At 55.3% G+C, this 16,496-nt stretch overlaps 1 protein-coding gene across 1 annotated transcript; it reads right to left on the bottom strand.

Annotated features, from left to right (window-relative positions):
* Positions 1 to 3,488: 3,488 nt before the first annotated feature.
* Positions 3,489 to 15,305, bottom strand: BAIAP2L2 (BAR/IMD domain containing adaptor protein 2 like 2). The gene is made up of 14 exons (XM_054839931.1): positions 15,104 to 15,305; positions 14,088 to 14,163; positions 13,698 to 13,784; positions 12,513 to 12,574; positions 11,844 to 11,915; positions 11,106 to 11,222; positions 10,548 to 10,694; positions 9,921 to 10,073; positions 9,524 to 9,662; positions 8,515 to 8,740; positions 7,475 to 7,546; positions 6,951 to 7,131; positions 5,073 to 5,113; positions 3,489 to 4,274 (listed from the first exon to the last, which is right to left on the bottom strand). Exons 1-14 carry the CDS (start codon positions 15,140 to 15,142, stop codon positions 4,199 to 4,201), a joined length of 1,488 nt encoding a protein of 495 aa, XP_054695906.1. The 5' UTR covers positions 15,143 to 15,305; the 3' UTR covers positions 3,489 to 4,198.
* Between the last annotated feature and the right edge of the window lie 1,191 nt (positions 15,306 to 16,496).

The raw sequence follows: 16,496 nt of genomic DNA, 5'->3' as shown, positions 1-16,496 counted from the left end.
TTCTCCTCCCTGGGGGATCCTTGCTCCTAAAAACACTTGAGGGTTTGTTCGTGGCAGCACCCAGGTGTCTGCCACTGCCATGGGTCCCTGCAGCAGAGACGCCCAAACTTTCAGGACCCTGTCGGCCATGAAAAAAAGGAGCAGGACCTGGCTCTGAGCATGAATTGGGGCGGCTCATCTTCTGCATGGCCGTATCCTAGCAGCTCCTGGGCTGAACCACGGGCGCTGGTGTAGGCTACTCCAGTCTCTCCTCCCTGCCCAGGTCTCAGGGACTGTGGCAAGGGGCAGAGGCATGAACTGAGAACAGGGTGCTATAAAGACATTGTCAAGGCAAAGAATCATTGCAAGGAAGAAAGATTCATTATATACTCTCCAGACACCCATACCTCCCCTCCCTCACACCGTTTCTGGTGTTATCTGGATCACTGGCACCTGGACGGCCAGACTGACCAGGCTGGCTCAGCTCCTGCCATGACTTGCCTGCTGCTCCTCTCCCAGCTTCACCTGACTGACAAGCTAGGTATGGCTGTACAAAAGGTGACCTGCTGCAAAAGTGCAACAATTTCTTGATCTGTGCTGGTGCTCCACCACTGCACTATCTGCTGCGCATAGCTACCTCAAATAAGAGCTTTTTATCCAAGCCCCTCTCCCAGCCTCACTTTTTTTTGTTCTCATCTTGCAGCACAAATCAAAAGAATCAATCAAACCATTGCAATTCATCTATTTTTTTCCTCCAACTTCCTAGCAAGAAAACATTTGCTTGTCAGAGATTTCTGTAGCATCGCCTATCAATGATGAATCAACCGTGTCTGATTTTGAACAGCACGTTAGACAAATATCCATCGGTACTGTTGGAGCCTGGGGCTGGATGGGTACCTCTGCAGGAGCCACTTGCTCAGTGCTACACAACTGTACAGCAAGGCTTGAAGGGACTTTTTCCTGCCTGCAGCTAGATGTTGGCTGAAAAAGATGAAGTGCACCAGAGGAGCTCACCTGTGGAGATGCCTCCAAGGCCGATATGCTATAGCACAGCTCTGCTGGAGATTTATCCCAGCTCTGAGCCAGGCAGTTCAGAGCTGCCTTGTTCCCAACACCACGGCACGTACACTGGCTTTCCTGCTCACGGCTGCACACAGTGGACACACCGTGTACCCTGCACCTGCCTTTGCACGCTCTACAGCTTGCTATTATTTTCTCCTCAGTTAAGAAGCTTTATTCACAGGTAAAAATACCACGTGTAAGTTCACATGCACCTAAAAGCTCATCAGCACAGGCACCTGTCCTTCCCCGTGCATCACACAGAGGTAAGCCAGGAGCAGGCATTGCCGCAGTGGCAGCTGCAGGTGGGTGCCAAGAGAAGACTTGTGCTGACACCAGAAGTCACAAGCCCAGGCTGGGAGGGTGAAGGCCACAGCAGGATCAGCCATGGCTGTCAGTCCCTGGACACACACAGAGCACAGAGCAGCCAGTGCTGGATGACGCCCAGCAAAGCCCTACTGTGCCAGGCGAGATGCATCCAGGAACGTCCACGAAAATGCTAGGATGGCTCCTAGTGCCTCCACAGAGCATGGATGGGGTGTGTGTGGGGGTGTCTGTTCATTAAAGGCAAGGGCCACGATTCATGCCACCAGCCTCCCCAGCCCACAGACAACACCCTAGGAAAGCATTCATTAGAGAATTAAATAAGTGCAGGCCTGGGACGAGCTGTCCTGTTGGCAGCTGGTGCCAGGATGCAAGCATCCCTCCGCGCCACTGACCTGTGCAACGAAGTGACAACCTCCTGAGCACGGGCTGAGCCTCCAAGGGCTGAGCAGACCCGTCCGTAGCGCTCCCTTCTCCCTCTGGCTGGCACTCCCTGGCTCTGGATGAGGGCACCTGGTTAGATGGTCTCTCTGGCTCTTTGCTCCATGGCGGATATGCCGTCAGCTGGGTGATGCCTGCAGGAATCCACCGTCCGTTGAGCGGTCTCTTGTGTCTCGCTCCTTCCTTTGGGGCAACTATGTCCTCTCTAGAGAGCTAATTCCCCTCTCAGCCTGGTTTCCTCCAGCTCCAATGCTGCCCAGCAAAGCCACCCGTGACCAGTCCAGGGGGATGCCCCACACGGGGGACTCCCTTGCCTCCTAGGGGTGCAGGTAGTGCCCCACGGTGCTCCCAGCGTGGATGTGGGTCAGCAGCTGCTTATGGCTTCAGGTCAGCGGAGACTGGCAGGTGCTGAGCGGGCAGAAAGCACTTCTCCACTTTTAAGAGGCTTTTCCAGCCAATGGGGAGGAGGTGGCTGCCTGCCACGGCCCGAATCCCCCGGTAATCCCGCTGCTCGGGGGCTCTTCGCCTTTCCCCAACAGAGCGGGGCAGGCTGGCAGGGGGCAGATTCAGAGGGGCCGAGGCAGGAGGAAGCGGGGTGAGGGTGGGAGGTGCTGGTGATGGACCCAGCCAGGATGGAGGGTGCCAGGGAGGGGGGCAGTAGAGGATGAGGGCAAGGGCCCATGCTTCAGTAAGGGGCACTATGGGGGAAGGGGCTGCTTTTGATGCCCCACCGCTGCCTCCTTAGCCACTGGCCAGAAGGATGGAGAAGCGCTGGCATGGCTTTGCAGGACACGTGCCCAAGCAGAGAGGGAAGACGAGGTGGACCAGCCAAGGAATTGCTGCCATCTGTAGCTCAAAGGGCCAGATCCAGCCCACCCCTGGCAGCTCACTAACCCACCCCCCAAAACAGACCCCAAGTGGTGCCACCCAGAAGGGGGTCTGGCAGGCACCAGGGACAAGCCAGTCTCCAGCCACACATGGGGGAACCCGTTTTACTTCCAGGGAGGGGGCCGGGGCTCACCCCATGTGGGATTTCGGGGAGTAGAGAGGGAAAGGCCCAGGCTGTAAATCCCCAAAGCCCCTCAGCCCCCACTGCTGTGCCTTCCCAGCGGCAGGGCCGGGGGGCCTGCGGGGGCTTTGCAGCACTCGCAGCCAGGGTTTAATTTCTATTAATAAGGCTAATCGGCTAAAGCCCTGGCTGTTGCTCACGCTCCCTCCCTCATTGCCTCTCCCTTCAGCCTCTGATGGCGGGGCCAGGCTGGTGGGGCACCCACAGGCCCCCGGGGAAGCATTTCCCCCCCCACCCAGCAGCCCCGGGGCACCCCTGATGCTCACAACCTGGGCCAGGAGAAGACAGCCACCAGGCCATGTCCTCCCTGGCCAGCGCTGCCAGTACATGGTAGCCAGGAAGTGGGGGCTTGCTGCCCTCCAGTGGCAGGACAGCTGGGGGGTCTGGGGGGTGGCTGGCCGTGGGTCATGCAGCCCTCCTGGTGCCCTCCATGTCCGCCCTGGCCCCCTGGGCTGGCAGCTGCCCTAGCTGGAGCCACGGCACTGTGGCATTCAGCACCCCGACCATGGGCAGCCATCATGGCCCCAGTGCTGGCAGGGACCCCACGTCCTTCTCCCCCTGCATCGTCTGGCCAAGATGATGTCCCAGCCACTGGGATGGCTACAGAAGCGGCATTCTCCATTTTATTTAAAAAAAAAAAACCCAAACCCAAACAATTTTTTTTCCACAGGACAACAGGTGAAGGAGCAGGGCAGCAGCACTGGGCACTGTCACCTGCCCCAGCCTTGCCCAGCAAGGGAAAGGGCTGTGCCGGGGATGAGAAGGGGCAGATGCTGCTACAAATTGACATGGTTGCCAAAGGGGCTGAGAGCAGAGAGCTACATGCTTCAGACCCCGTCAGCTGGACCACATCGCTGGAAGCTTTCTTGTGGCCTTCTGCCTTTGAGGCTCATTCTTCTGGTAGCAAAGGGACTGTTCAGCGAGTGTCCTCTGCCCACAGTAGGGCTAGGAAAGCTTCGCCTTCCTCATCCTGCTAGCACTGCCCCACACTGCAGGTGATCTTACCTATCCATCCCTCTGCCTCCCAGACCAGCAACATCCCCTCTCCTAGGCCACCAGCATCGGTAACACCAGACTTCTCCCACTCAAGTACAGTAACATCACACGGGGGAGGGGGGGCAGGAGGCAATCCAGAAAAAGCAGCAGGGATCTGCTGCTGGCTAAAGCGTGCCAGATAGCCAGGCGAGACGAGTCCCCATGACCTGGAGGGAAGGGAGGGGAAAAGTAAATGGTAGCACTAGGTTGCTGCCCAGCTGGGGGTCACAGCCCGTCACTTGTATGCCTCCCCTCTCCCTGCTGAAATTCTCCGCCGTCCGCAGCCCTGATTCATCGGATGACGGGTGCCGAGCGGTCGTTGGTGACCGTGGGACGCAGCTTGACTGTGGCAAAGGGGTTGGTACCTCTGGAAGGGGAAAGGAAACAGGCAACCATCAGGAAATCTGCAAAGACCATGCAAGGGACTCGCTGACCAAGGAAAGACTATTTAGTCCTGCCAGACATCTCCTCAGCGTGGAGGTGGCTAAGTGTGGTAAAGGTTTCTGCTGAGTATGTTTTCTCTCCCCTTAACACACCTTGCTGCAGGTTCCCTTGGGTTCGCCTCAGGGCTTCTTGCCCTCCCTCTTCCATCTGGTGACAAAGGGACACTAGCGTAAGGTTGTCCCTTGCAGTAGCACTCTACGCTTGTGGCCCTTGACCCTCAACACAAGGAGTCAGGGAGCAGAAAGAGGCCACAGCACCATGGCAGAAACATGGAGATACCAACCTGGCTGCAGGAGGAAGGAAAGCAGGGATTTATGGCAAGTCTCCTCTCCACAGACCTGACTCATCAAAGCTAAAAGCCATATCCCTTACACCTTAGCCCTTTCCAAGCAGGCAAGAGCTGCACAAATCATGTAGCTCCACGCTCAGGCTGCGAGCTGCAATTGTGGCTCTTCCAGGATGGAATAGAAGGAGCATGCAGGTCTGGCCATCTGCTCAGGGTGCTCAGGTCCTACCTCATATTACCAGAGGTAGGAGAGAGCTTGCCCAGTTAGCCAGAATGGCCCACCTCCTGTCCTGGAAGGTGGGTTGTGTATTGCTTTCCTCCAGATGCTTCCCTGTTCCTCCCACATTTGATAATCCAAAAGAATAAATAATACTAGTATTGTAATGACATCCCCCCATCTGATGATTCCAGAGCACAGCTCCACGCCTCACTCACCGTGGGAACAGCTCAGGGGGCTGGTCAAATACTCCTGATTTCTGCAGTGAAAAGAAAGGCAGCAGTGAGCGATGTGAGGTAGGGAGGAGAATGGTGAGACAAAAGTGGGGCAGGACACACAGCACACATGGAGGAAGATTTTTATAAAACACTTAAGTGAGTTAGGAGTCCAAGTCCTATTAATGGGGCTCTGACTCCTTATTCATTCAAACTTTGCATTATTCACCGCTACAGATAACACCCTGATTTCTGTGGTGGGGGTTGTCCTTACACCACAGGTTCCCTATTCTCCTAGGACACCTCCCTTTGTCTTGGGGAAGAACAGAGAGGCCTCAGATCCCCAAAGTGTCATGTCTGAAGAGCACAGCAAACAGTGACAGTCTGAGCTACATTTCACCCTGCCAGCACAGCCAGAGATGCCCCCCTCACGTTGCCCGCACACCCTGGCAAAGAGTTTATCATCAGTGCTTTCACATGCCTCCTGCATCCATGGGGAACTCAAGAGCTGTAGTGCTGCACCCTACCCTACACCACATACTGCTTAAATGTGAACCAACCGCCCTGCAGCCCTTATTCTTGGCCAGGAGATAACGAAGGATCAGCGACAACTGGCCTGCTAAAGTACACCGGTTTCTGTAGCTGGTGGCAGACAGGAAAGCCATGTGTGGCTATCTGTTCCAGCTGGGAAGTCCAACACACACCCATATGCTGCTGGCTCAACTGGAGAATGTCTTGGGCAGAAGTTTATAGCAAGGCTGAGTGTTTCCAAACTTCTAATGAGGCTCAGTTTCTCTGCCATGGTACTCTAAATGTTGCACATGCTTCATTGCTCAATCCCAGGTCTATCCCTACACCTTAAACCTGGGACTTCATGGAAACCAGTGACCCAGAGGAGAAGATAGCCTGCAGAGCCTGTTCCCCTCTGTGTTGTGCAGCCTGAGGCTCCCTGAAACCACAGGGAAGGGCATGAAGGGAAAAAAAAAGAGTAATTAAATGTTACTTTTTTCAGTCCTTTGAGCCATCTGGTTGCTCGCAACCTCACGCTGGCCTGGAACCAGCAAGCAGAGATAAGGTTTCCCAGCCTCCTATAAGACTGAGCAAGTAAATGGCCCACAGGCAGTACCGTCCTTCCCTCTCCCAGGTCCTTATCTATAACTGTTATCAACTTTAACTTTGACTGTCCTCACCAGTCAATTCTCCACAGCTGGAAGCAGTGCTAAGTGGGGCCAAAAGCCATGAGATGGATACAACTTGTTCTAAGGCTCTCCAAAATGGCTGTGGTCTCAGCCTTTGCCCCAAGCCTTTCCCCTATTCAGCTGACTTTAACCCAACCCTTGCTTGAATTTACAAGAGGAGCCCAACGAAACTCCTCTCCATTCTCTGAAGGGAGAAGAAGGATGGCATCTCTGTTAGCTGGTCACCCACCCCCAGCCCAGCCTGATCACTCCATGGTCCTACTATTAGCAGAAAGAGGTGCTGCCCTGGAGCCACCAGAAATCAGGCTGGGAGGTCATGGAGAAAAGGACTGAACTGAAGGGACCCTGGTGAGCAAAAAGAGAGAGAAATGACAAGGGCAGTGCTGGAAAAGCAGTCCCTCAAAGGAGGAAAGCCAGGCACTGAGGATCTGCACACACAAGGATGACTGGCAGAGGCCACCAGGACATGGTGACATGGGAACAGGCTGGGTGAGAAAGGCCTGTGCTAACAAGACCCCTTAGCTCAGGAAGGGAGAAGGTCACACACCAACATCTGGAAGGTGTTTTTTTTCTTTCTCAACAGGCCAATGCAGAAAAGGTGTGCCTTGGAGGATGAAAGTTAGCACTGCTAGAAAGATGTGGTCCACTCCACACACACATTGGTCACTCCTCCTGCACTCACCTTGGAGCCAGAACTGACTGGGGTGGCCACCCCACTGTGGTGACTGCTGGCACCCACTGACAGGGGAGGTGGGTTCGGCAAACTGGGCTGAGCAGCAGCAGGCCAGTAATTGCTAGAGGAAGGGGTGCTGGGACGGTCCAGGATGTCATCCATACTGTGACTGCTTCGCAATGGGAAGGATCTGAGCAAGAGGAGAAGACAGTGGGGTGAGAGTCAAAGAGCAAGGAACAGGGAGCAGCACAGGTGCTAGCCACAATATGTATCTGTGGGATGTCTCTGGAGAAAATAGGCATGGCTTGGGCTGCCCCAATCACAAACTCCTTGGAGAAGATATTGCATGTATTAGGGGAGCCATCTAGGGTAAGACGATGAGATCTCAGGGCACAGCAAGGCTCTCAGCAGATGCTCCAGCACGGGAGCACTGCAGCTGTCCATGGGGCGCACCCCAAACAGGTAGCCCACTGGCATTAGTGACCTACAAGGAGCCACTCCAGCTCCAGCCTGGCCAAATGCTCTCCTGTTACCTGGTGGCTGGCTCCTCAATCTCCCTCGCATCCTCCAGAGGCTTGACATAAGCTTCAGGGAACCAGCCGCATCTAGGGCACAGAAACAGACATGAATGAGCTCCAGGTAACCATGGTTTGTGGTTCTTCAGATCCGGCTGCCCAGCACCCCTGATCTACACCCATCCCACACATCAACCAAGCCGCTGCTGCCGCTACCACATGTGACAGGGTTTCTGCACATCTTTCACCCTTTGGTGGGGCACGGGGTTATTGTGAGACAGTCCTTGAGCCTGGAGCAGAACTTGCTTATCTCAGCGGCCGTGCAAAATCCCTGCTCCCGGAAGCAATGCTGGTGCAATTCAGGAAGAGATGCTCTGAGCGCAATCACAAGGAATCCAAGGCCAGCACACAAAGCAGCTGTGGAAATCCCTTCTCCTCAGGGCAAAGCAGCTCTACCTAGAAAACCCCCCCAAAAAGAAAGGCACTGCTCTTGCTCATCTCACATCTGACTGTGAGCTTCCCTGCAGAGCATGGTGCAGGAATGCCGTGTGGAACAGGGCAGGCTTTGCACACAGTTGTTGGCCAGCAATGCCACGGGGAGTAATTCAGTAAGCGCTGGGGTGCAGCAGTTTCCATGCCCTGCCTGCGCTGGAGGCTGTGGCGGCAGTTGCAGCGTGAGCTGAGAAATGCCAGACCTCTCAGGTAACTCCAGCAGTTCATGGCCCCAAGCTGGGTCCCATGACAGGAGTCACTCAGTCATGCAAGCCGGGAGGGGGTCACTGCATCCCTGGCTTTTCTACCCAAAGCCCCCTGGAGCTTTCTCAGGCAAGCTCATCCATGCTCGCCCTGCCCCACCGCATCTCCTCCGCTTGGAGAGCCCCCGTGCTAGGCACAGCCCATGGTTAAGGACACCGCAATGTCCCACCCAGATGGTGGGTGAGACACAGTGCCCAGGCCACACCAGGAGAGGAGGGCGGAGATAATTTTGGGCTTAAGCCTCCCAGCTCCAGACCCGACAAGCCTGCATCATGCCAGTTTACAGCACCAAAGTCACATACGTGGACGAGCCCTCCAGCTTGCCATACAGCCAGCCATTCTGCGCGTCCGGCATCAGCACCGTGATGACATCCCCGGGGTCAAACCGTAGCAGGGTCCGGTTGGCACCCGTTGTGTGGGGCACGATAGCCTGCACTCTCACCATGCCACTCCTCCTCCTGCCTTCACTGCCGCTGCTGGCCTCACCGAAAGAACCCGAACGGGAGGTACGGCCCGTAGGGAGCAAACCTGCAGGGAGGCATCAGAGGGGTCTGGCTGGGGTCCAGCATCTTCCTGCAACACCCACACTGCCTCGAAGGGACCAGAGCTTTCCCAGTCAAGTAATTATCCTAGAGGAGCAGATGGCCTTTCGCTGCAGGCAGGGAGCAAGGCATAGCATGAGAAAGGGTAAAACATTCATCTCGCAGGAGAAAAATTACCTCAAGCTGAAACCACTTGCTTTGCACTATGTCCTCTTTGGCCAGATGTCTAGGGCACAGGCACTGCCAGCTAAATGTCCCTCTTCCCAACCCTGCTACAGCAACTGAAAATTTGGGTCGTTTTCCTCTCCCCTTGCCTTTTTTTTTTTTTTTTTAACAATTAAGCTGAAATTTTTCAGGAAAGAAAAGCAGGTGAGACATGAGGTTGGGGTTTGTAGGGCAGGGTAATATTTCATCTGGTAACGCAAGGGAAGGTGCATTACTGAAATGGAAACTGCAGTAAGAACCAGTCCTTGTGGTTCAAGGAGCCTTGAAAACTGCACACCTGTGGGTTCCACCCCTCACACAACCAGCCAGGAAACCTGGTCTTGTGCTGGATGGACCCTGCTCTGGAGGTTGTGCTCAGCCCCTGCTTCACTGAGCCTTGCCCTCCCCAGCTCCCCTATGCACTGTCCTCTCACCATGCCCAGGGATGTGGCTGAGGACCAGTGGTCTGACAGAGTGGTGGTCCCTCCCCAAACCCAACCCTGTTCCCAGAGAGACCCCAGCCACTGTGTTGCTCCTCAGTGTTTCTCCCAGACATGGGTCATACCGGCTGATGGTGTCCTCCGCAGTGGTCGCCTGGGGGGCTCTGGTTGAGGAGACAGTGTCATTTCTGGAGGCTCCGGAGAGAAGATGCTGGATCTACTCCCAGTCATGGGAGAACCAAAGTCTCCAAGGGGTCTCTGGGGCTGTTGGAAGGAAAGGAGACTGAATCCACAGGGGCTGTGTCAAGGGGGAGATGCTCTGAGAGATACCCAGTCCCTCTCAGAAAGCCAAACCCAGCACGTTCCCCCGTTGCAGCCCATACACATGCTTCCTTTCCTCTTGGCCAGGAAAGGACACAGCAAGTGCCATGGTCGGCCAAGGACTGGCCTTGCCCTGCAGCCTGAAAGGGGCAGCTGCAGCCTCGCCACTGCTGAGGCAGAGGCTGCCCGTGGGCTCCTCACCGTGTCAAGGTGGGTGGGGGTGAGCCGTCCCGATGGATACCCCTGGCCGTGGGAAGCCGTGAGAAGACCCTGCGAGTGGCTGTTTGAGGGGTTGCGACTGGCCTCCAGCTGCTCCTTCCACCGTGGCGCCTTGGTCTGGATCATGCCCCGGGCCTGGGGAGAGAGAGAAGAAGAGGGGGTGACGGTCAGGGCAGAACAGCTACAGAGAGAGCCGAGGGCTGCAACATGCATTAGGTTAGGGACCAGGTCCTCCCACAATGTTTGTGGGAATGGCTAAAGAGAGCCCCGCAGGAGTGAATTTCTAGGATGGCATCCTCCAGCAGAGACCCTGTGGCTCCGACAACCTTGCCATAAACACCTACATTGCCCTTCCCTCTCCCACCCCTCACACACCCAGCTAACCCCATGTCAGCACCATCCTCACCCCTGGCCATGCTCTCCCAGCCCAGTACAGTCAGCCTGCACCCCACAGCAAGCAATGAAATAGAGTTTCATGCCCAGTCCACACACAGATGCTGCCTTCACCCAAGGGGCAGCTCAAACCCTGGCTCCCTCCTGCCTACATGCCCCCCTCCAGCCACGCTGCCTGCTCCCCCAGCTCCGCTCCCCGGCACACCAGGGCTGTACCCTGCTGTAAAACTGAAGGAGAGTGTTGTAGAGCATCTGGTGCTTTTCAGCCAGGAAGCGGTAGCGGCGTTTCTCCTCCAGCTCAGCCTCCCTCTGGCTCTCGGAGACAAATGCCTGCATCTCCGAGCGCAGTCGCATCACGTTCTCCTGGGCCACAGGGGAAAGGAGGAAGGGATCAGTATAAACCCAGCAAAGTGGGCTCACACACGGCGAGGGAAGGGTTAAAACAGGTCCTCCTGTCCACCAGTTTCCCAGTCCCCACTCAAGGTGCTGGAGCAGCACAGAGGAGCTAGGGCAGAGTGCCAGGGATTAAGTCCTTGCACGATGAGGCTTGTTAAATGAGGAAAGAACTTGGCAGGAGTGAGCACCTCAGGCCAGCAATACCCTGTAGGAAAGGAGTTTCCTCCTTTCCAGATAAGCCTGTTGCCTTTTGAACGTTGGGGTCAACCCCTCGGCTTTTAAGGAAGGACAAGGTTTCTGAGAAATCAGCCCTGGCTGATTTTCCAGAGAAATCATTCTGTTCTTCTTCCAACTCCCGTTCCTGCAATCAGTGCTCACCTTCATCTCCCGGACATTTTTATCACGGGCCCTCTCCATTCTCCACAGCTCTGCCATGCACTTATCCAGGTTGGTGGCTCTGCGCTGGTACTCCAGCTCGTACTGCTTCTGGCTCTCCTGCCAGGGAGAAACCAGGCTCAGTGAGGAACCAGAGACCCAGCCACACTGTGATGCAGCAAGGGTCCTGCTCTGATGGGTGGTTGAACATCTGAGACCCCCTGAAATCAGACTTCACCTGGACCTCTTATAAAAAGTCTTTCTTTACCTTTCTTTTCATTTTGAAAGGCCCCAGAGTGCTGATGAACCTCAAGATCTTAGGAGCAAGAACTGGCACCCAGCTTCCCTGGCACTGGGAGCAAGCCCCCAGGCTTCTGTCTCCCTCCGTGACACTACCCACCAGCATGGCCAGCTGGGCCACAACAGCACAGGACCCACACACATGCAGAGGCTGTGGTTTGGGGAAGCTGGGAACTCTGCTTTTGGGATGCCGAGTCTCTCAGCCCCATTGAAGTATTTGGCAAGTCCCACTGCACAAAGAACAGTCACCTGCTCTCTTTCGCATCAGCCTTCTCCATCATCAGACAAACTAGGGGTCCATGACTGGAGAAGAAGATAAGTCCCCCTAACTTCTGCTGAGGAAAGTCAAGGAAACACCTCAAGTGCTCAAGCAAAAGCCCTTGCCTGGAGGGGAGAGGGAAACAAGGAGGGTTGAGGAGGAGAAGGGAGTTCATCACTCACACTGATGAACTGCACATCCATTTTGGTGTTCTTCTCCATGTGCTGCAGCAGGTCCACGTGGAAGGTCTGAGCCTGAAAGAGGTGAAGGAGCCATCACCTTCGTCCCTTCGCCATACAGGGTGTTACACGCACTGCAGTGAGGAGTGGCTCATACAACCCACAGAGCTAGCGACTCTCTTGCCACCTGGACCCCATACAGAAGCCAGAAATGGGCACATCAGGGCTACCATGGAGTGGCCCTGCAGTCTAGTGGTTGGCACTCAGCTGACCATTAACCCTTGAGCTTTGGCACAAACAGCAGTGTCTGGAAGAGTTAGCATCCCCTCCACTCCTGTCCCACCACTGCCACCCAGGGAAAGGGAGGGCAGCCTCACCACATCTTCAGAGCCAGGCACTGCTCAGTCTACTGCACACCTACCACCGTGGTTGTGGAGAGGTGGTGACAGTCCACCAGTGGCACCAAACACTGAACACCAGCCGGGCTCTGGGCATGCCAGCTCTGTAACACGCCTCTCTCACATGCAGCAGGGATAGCAGGGAGGCAGGCGCCTGCCAGCAGGCAGGCGAGAGAGGGCGGGAGATGGGGCAAATTGGGCAAGTGCTGGCAAGCTGTGGTTAAGGAAGTCCCTTTTTTCCCCACCTGCACCAGCCCTGAGGAAAACCACTCACCACAACCTCCAAATCAGAGCTCAGGAGTCTCTGCATGTCGGACATCTGCATCAGAATTTCACCTTCAGGGAAAGAGACAGGAGAGGGTGGAAAAATCCTGTAGGTCTTTCCTTGTGTGTCCAAGGAGGCAGACCAGCAGCGTGCAACTCAGGCTGATGATATATAGGTGTGAAAGTCCAACAGATATCACCACACACTGCTCTCTGCACCCTGAGAGGGGCTGGTAGCCTTCCTCCTCAGGGCTCAGCTCCACCACCACTCACCAGGCACTGACAACACGAGGTTGCTCCAGCCCCCAAAGCTGCCAGACCAGTACTCTGCTACAGCCCCAGGTGCCGGCAGGCAGCCTCAGCTCTGCCGTGGGCTCTGGGTGCCGGGTTTCCGCTCTGCCATAGCCCCTACAAGCCCCATTTCTAACCCCAGTGGCAGCCCAGCTGCGGTGCATGGATCTGATTGTCCTACAGAAAAGCAGCTACAGCACCCACTGCTGATGCTGTGCACAGTCCAACTTCATCGGTGTTGGTATTATGAAAGCGGGAGAGGAAGAGCCTGATGACAGGGAGCAGAGGAGCGAGCTGGGTGGTGCAGATGATGATAGGAGTCTGCAGAAGGGACACAACTGCTGGAAGCTTTTTACTAAAATGTTTAGCAGTAGAGCAGTTCCCTGAACATATTTTCAGCAGCCGTCATCAGGCTGCAGAATTATTTGTGCTGCTGAGTATAAGCCCCTCAGCTCTGAGCTGCCATTTCAGCTGGCTGCAGGCTTGGGAGGACAACACCCTATCAGCTGTTGTCAGTCCATCCTCTCCAGCTTTTCCCTCACACCTGCAAGGAGGAGTAAAATGGTTCCTCCAAGATGAAGAACTTCAGCTCTCAGGGTGGGATGCCTCAGCAAAGACTGTTTTCCATGAGAGGTCCATTACTGGAGGTCCAGCCCAGGAGCTGGGCTCAGTCATTGATCTCAGAGAGATACAGGAGAGAGTGCTGAGGCCTTGGGGGATATTCAAGGCTACATAATAATTTTGACTCTCACTGCCTGGACAGGGCCTGGCACTGTGAGACACCATTTAGAAAAGGTGTCTTCCTTCCTCCAGTACCTGGAAAGGGACCAGCTAAGGGGGAAGGCCAAAAAAATGTAACTGTGGCTCATCACAGGACAGAGGATGGTGAGCAGGAAAGCCTTACCCAGCATGTGTGAGGTGGAACTCTGCAGCGCTTGCTCCCCAATCTTCTCGATTGCCTTAAAATACACTTCAGCTGCTTTGGATAATGCTGTGAGGAGAGGAGAGGGGAGGTAAGGTTCTGGCCTGCCTCCCCACAGTCACCAGCCCCAGCAAGCAACGCTCAGGACAGCCACCCCCTGGTATCTCACCTATAGGCAAGGGCACCCCGTCTACCCCCATCTGTGCCTAATAACAGCAGTGGGTCCCAAAGCAGATGAGTACTTAAGAGCAGCTCAGGATATGTCAGAGGGAGGGGACACCAGCAACCTTGCCTGGGGTCACAGTACAGCGGACGCCCAGGATGGATGCAGCAGCATGGTCTGGAGCCCTGGCTATGTGGGACCCCACTCACCGTGGAAGGCACGCAGGTAGTTGTTCCCCAGGTACACCAGGTTCTCCAGCGCAGGGTTGAACTGCTCCAGGATGCTCTGTGGCCAGGCAGAAGCACGTTAATGCCAGTCTTCCCCACGCTCCGGAGGCCTCAGCAGGTTGATACCCTCCTGCTGAGGACCCAGAGAACTCCCCCAGCCACAACGCTGGATGGCTGCGGTGATGTACAGCCGTGCACAAAGTCAGCTCCCTGCATCGGAGCTAGCTGGGACCTTCGTCCACTCTGAGCAATGCCAGAGGGCAAGGTAGCCTGCTGCAGAGCCAAGTGGTCACCTGAAAATGGCTTTCTCCCAAGGTTCCCCACTTGCTGCAGACAGGGGAGTAACTGCAAGGAGATCTGAGCAGCTTTTTCCCTCACCCCTGAGCCTGTTGGGGTGAGGGCCACTGCTTAGTATCCAGGCACGAACATGAGTATTTCCCGGCCAAGATTTGGTGTGTTGCCAGAGTCGGCGGCTTGCTAAGATAACGGATGGACTGCTTCATACCAGCCTCTCTGCTCTTACCTACTGTACATCTTAAAGGTGTATTTTTCCTACAGCAGAGAAGATCACAGGCTGGAATAAGCAATTCCCCCTTCTCCCAGCCCTCACCGCCTTGGTGCAGCACCGATGTGCGTAGGGAAGCGTTCATGAGAGCAGATCGCTCTTTCCAGCAAAGGGGAAAACAGCTGACAGCTCCAGCTTCCTACCAGCAATCAAGGCATGTCACCCTTCGTAAACGTGCTGCGTCCAAACCACCCTGGTTGCCCAGTTCCTTCCCGGATCTGCCTTAAGACCCACACCACCCTCCCCTCCTGCCAGCCATCTGTTCTCAAACACAGCCCAGAGCCCATAGGAGCTGCTGCAGTTCAGCCCAGGGATAGATCCAGCCCTCGGCTGTCCACCCTTCAAGGCAGCTTTTGGCAGAAAACAGCTCTTCTCCTCCAACCCATCTGTCTCCCCTAGGCATACAGGAGCAGCCTCTGGTGTTGGTACTCACCTTATAGATGGAGATGGTGGATCTGTAGGACAGGTCCATCTCCAGAGCCTTTTTGCTCTCCCACGGAGAAGCAAGGAGCAAAGGAAAGCACAGAGTGCTATACTGGCCCAGAGGACTCTGCTTCTGCACAGCCGGCTGGATGGAAAGAGCCCGTCAGTGGCAAGGTAGGACAGGAGGAAGACACCGACGTGGTACAAAGGGAACGGAGCACTGCTGGAGTTTAATAATTCACTAGCCAAGAGGCTGGAACTTGATCTCTGGAAGTAACCAGACTCTGGGGAGAGAGGAATCCTGCAACAGCCAGCAAGGGCATGTGACCACTTCCTTGAATTATTGATTGCCAGCTCAGTACCCAGCTCTGCCTGCCCTGACACCTGCGGAGCCAGCCACCTGCCAGAGTAACCGCCTTATGGCTCGCTGCCTCCATCACTGCCACCCCTCGGAGGTAGCTCGCTTGGCCTCACTGCACTAGCAGAGTATCTTCAGGTCTCTCGCACACAGGCACCACGAGTCAGGAGATCCCTATCAGATTGCGATTACAGGCAGCAAACAGCAGGAGGGGATAAAAAAAAAAAAAAGTAAGGAAAGCTCAAAAAGGGTTTCACCTCTTTGCTGCCACTATGCCCCCACCCCAGGCCTCGGCCCTCTGGCTCTTAGCATCCCTCCCACTCCCAGCGAGACTCCCTAACGGCAGGCAGGAGCTTGCACCTGAACCCTCCTGCTATCCCTGCCTGCACACGTGGAACAGAGCACAGCACTGCTCTGGGAAGTCCCTGCAGATGGTGCAGGGTTATAGAGGGGCAGAGTGCAAACCAGGGGCAAAAAGCAGAAAGGAGCTCACGTTCTTCCCATCCCAGGATGTGGACTTTTGTTTTTCCACAGGAAGGTAAGCCCCTCCATTACGTAGGAAAAAGAAAACCTTTACTCCACATCAAAAGCCCCTTAATTCCACAATCTCATTTGTGAAAGAAAAGATCAGAAGACAATCACTTTTCCACCCTATTTGTGACTCAGCACCCACATTCTGGCCAGCAGCATCCCCTAGGTATCAGTGGGCACCGGGTCCAGCAGGCCTGCAGCAGTTACTTTGTCCAGGAACCACCTGGAGATACCAAAGTTAAAAACCCATTTTGTCTCCCAAGGGTTTTCAGTGTTCCTCTTTTTAGGGCAGACCAGCTCCAGGAGGATTCTCACATGGGAACAGGCACAAAGCATCTCCACTGGCTGCAACTGGTAAGCCCAGCGTGCAATGCTGAGCTTCGTGGGACAGCCAGCCACTTGCACCACACGTACTCCCAGTGCTGGCTGCAAGGACTGGCCATTCACCTCTTCAGCCCACACAAAGGGTATAATCCTGTGTCCTTGTTCTCTACCTGTAACAAATTCAAAGGCT

The sequence above is a fragment of the Grus americana genome, chromosome 1, assembly GCF_028858705.1.
Source record: "Grus americana isolate bGruAme1 chromosome 1, bGruAme1.mat, whole genome shotgun sequence".
NCBI classification, from domain to species: domain Eukaryota; kingdom Metazoa; phylum Chordata; class Aves; order Gruiformes; family Gruidae; genus Grus; species Grus americana.
This window is presented reverse-complemented; position numbering and strand designations above follow the sequence as displayed.

What these genes read in the sequence shown, in the direction of transcription:
- BAIAP2L2 (XM_054839931.1), bottom strand. Translation starts at nt 15,142, where the DNA reads ATGGACCTGTCCTACAGATCCACCATCTCCATCTATAAG. An exon ending in TCCTTCAGTTTTACAGCAGG is followed by an intron (nt 10,074 to 10,547) that starts GTACAGCCCTGG and finishes CTCTCTCCCCAG; the next exon opens with GCCCGGGGCATGATCCAGAC. An exon ending in CCCCCTGAGCTGTTCCCACG is followed by an intron (nt 4,275 to 5,072) that starts GTGAGTGAGGCG and finishes TTCCCCTTCCAG; the next exon opens with AGGTACCAACCCCTTTGCCA.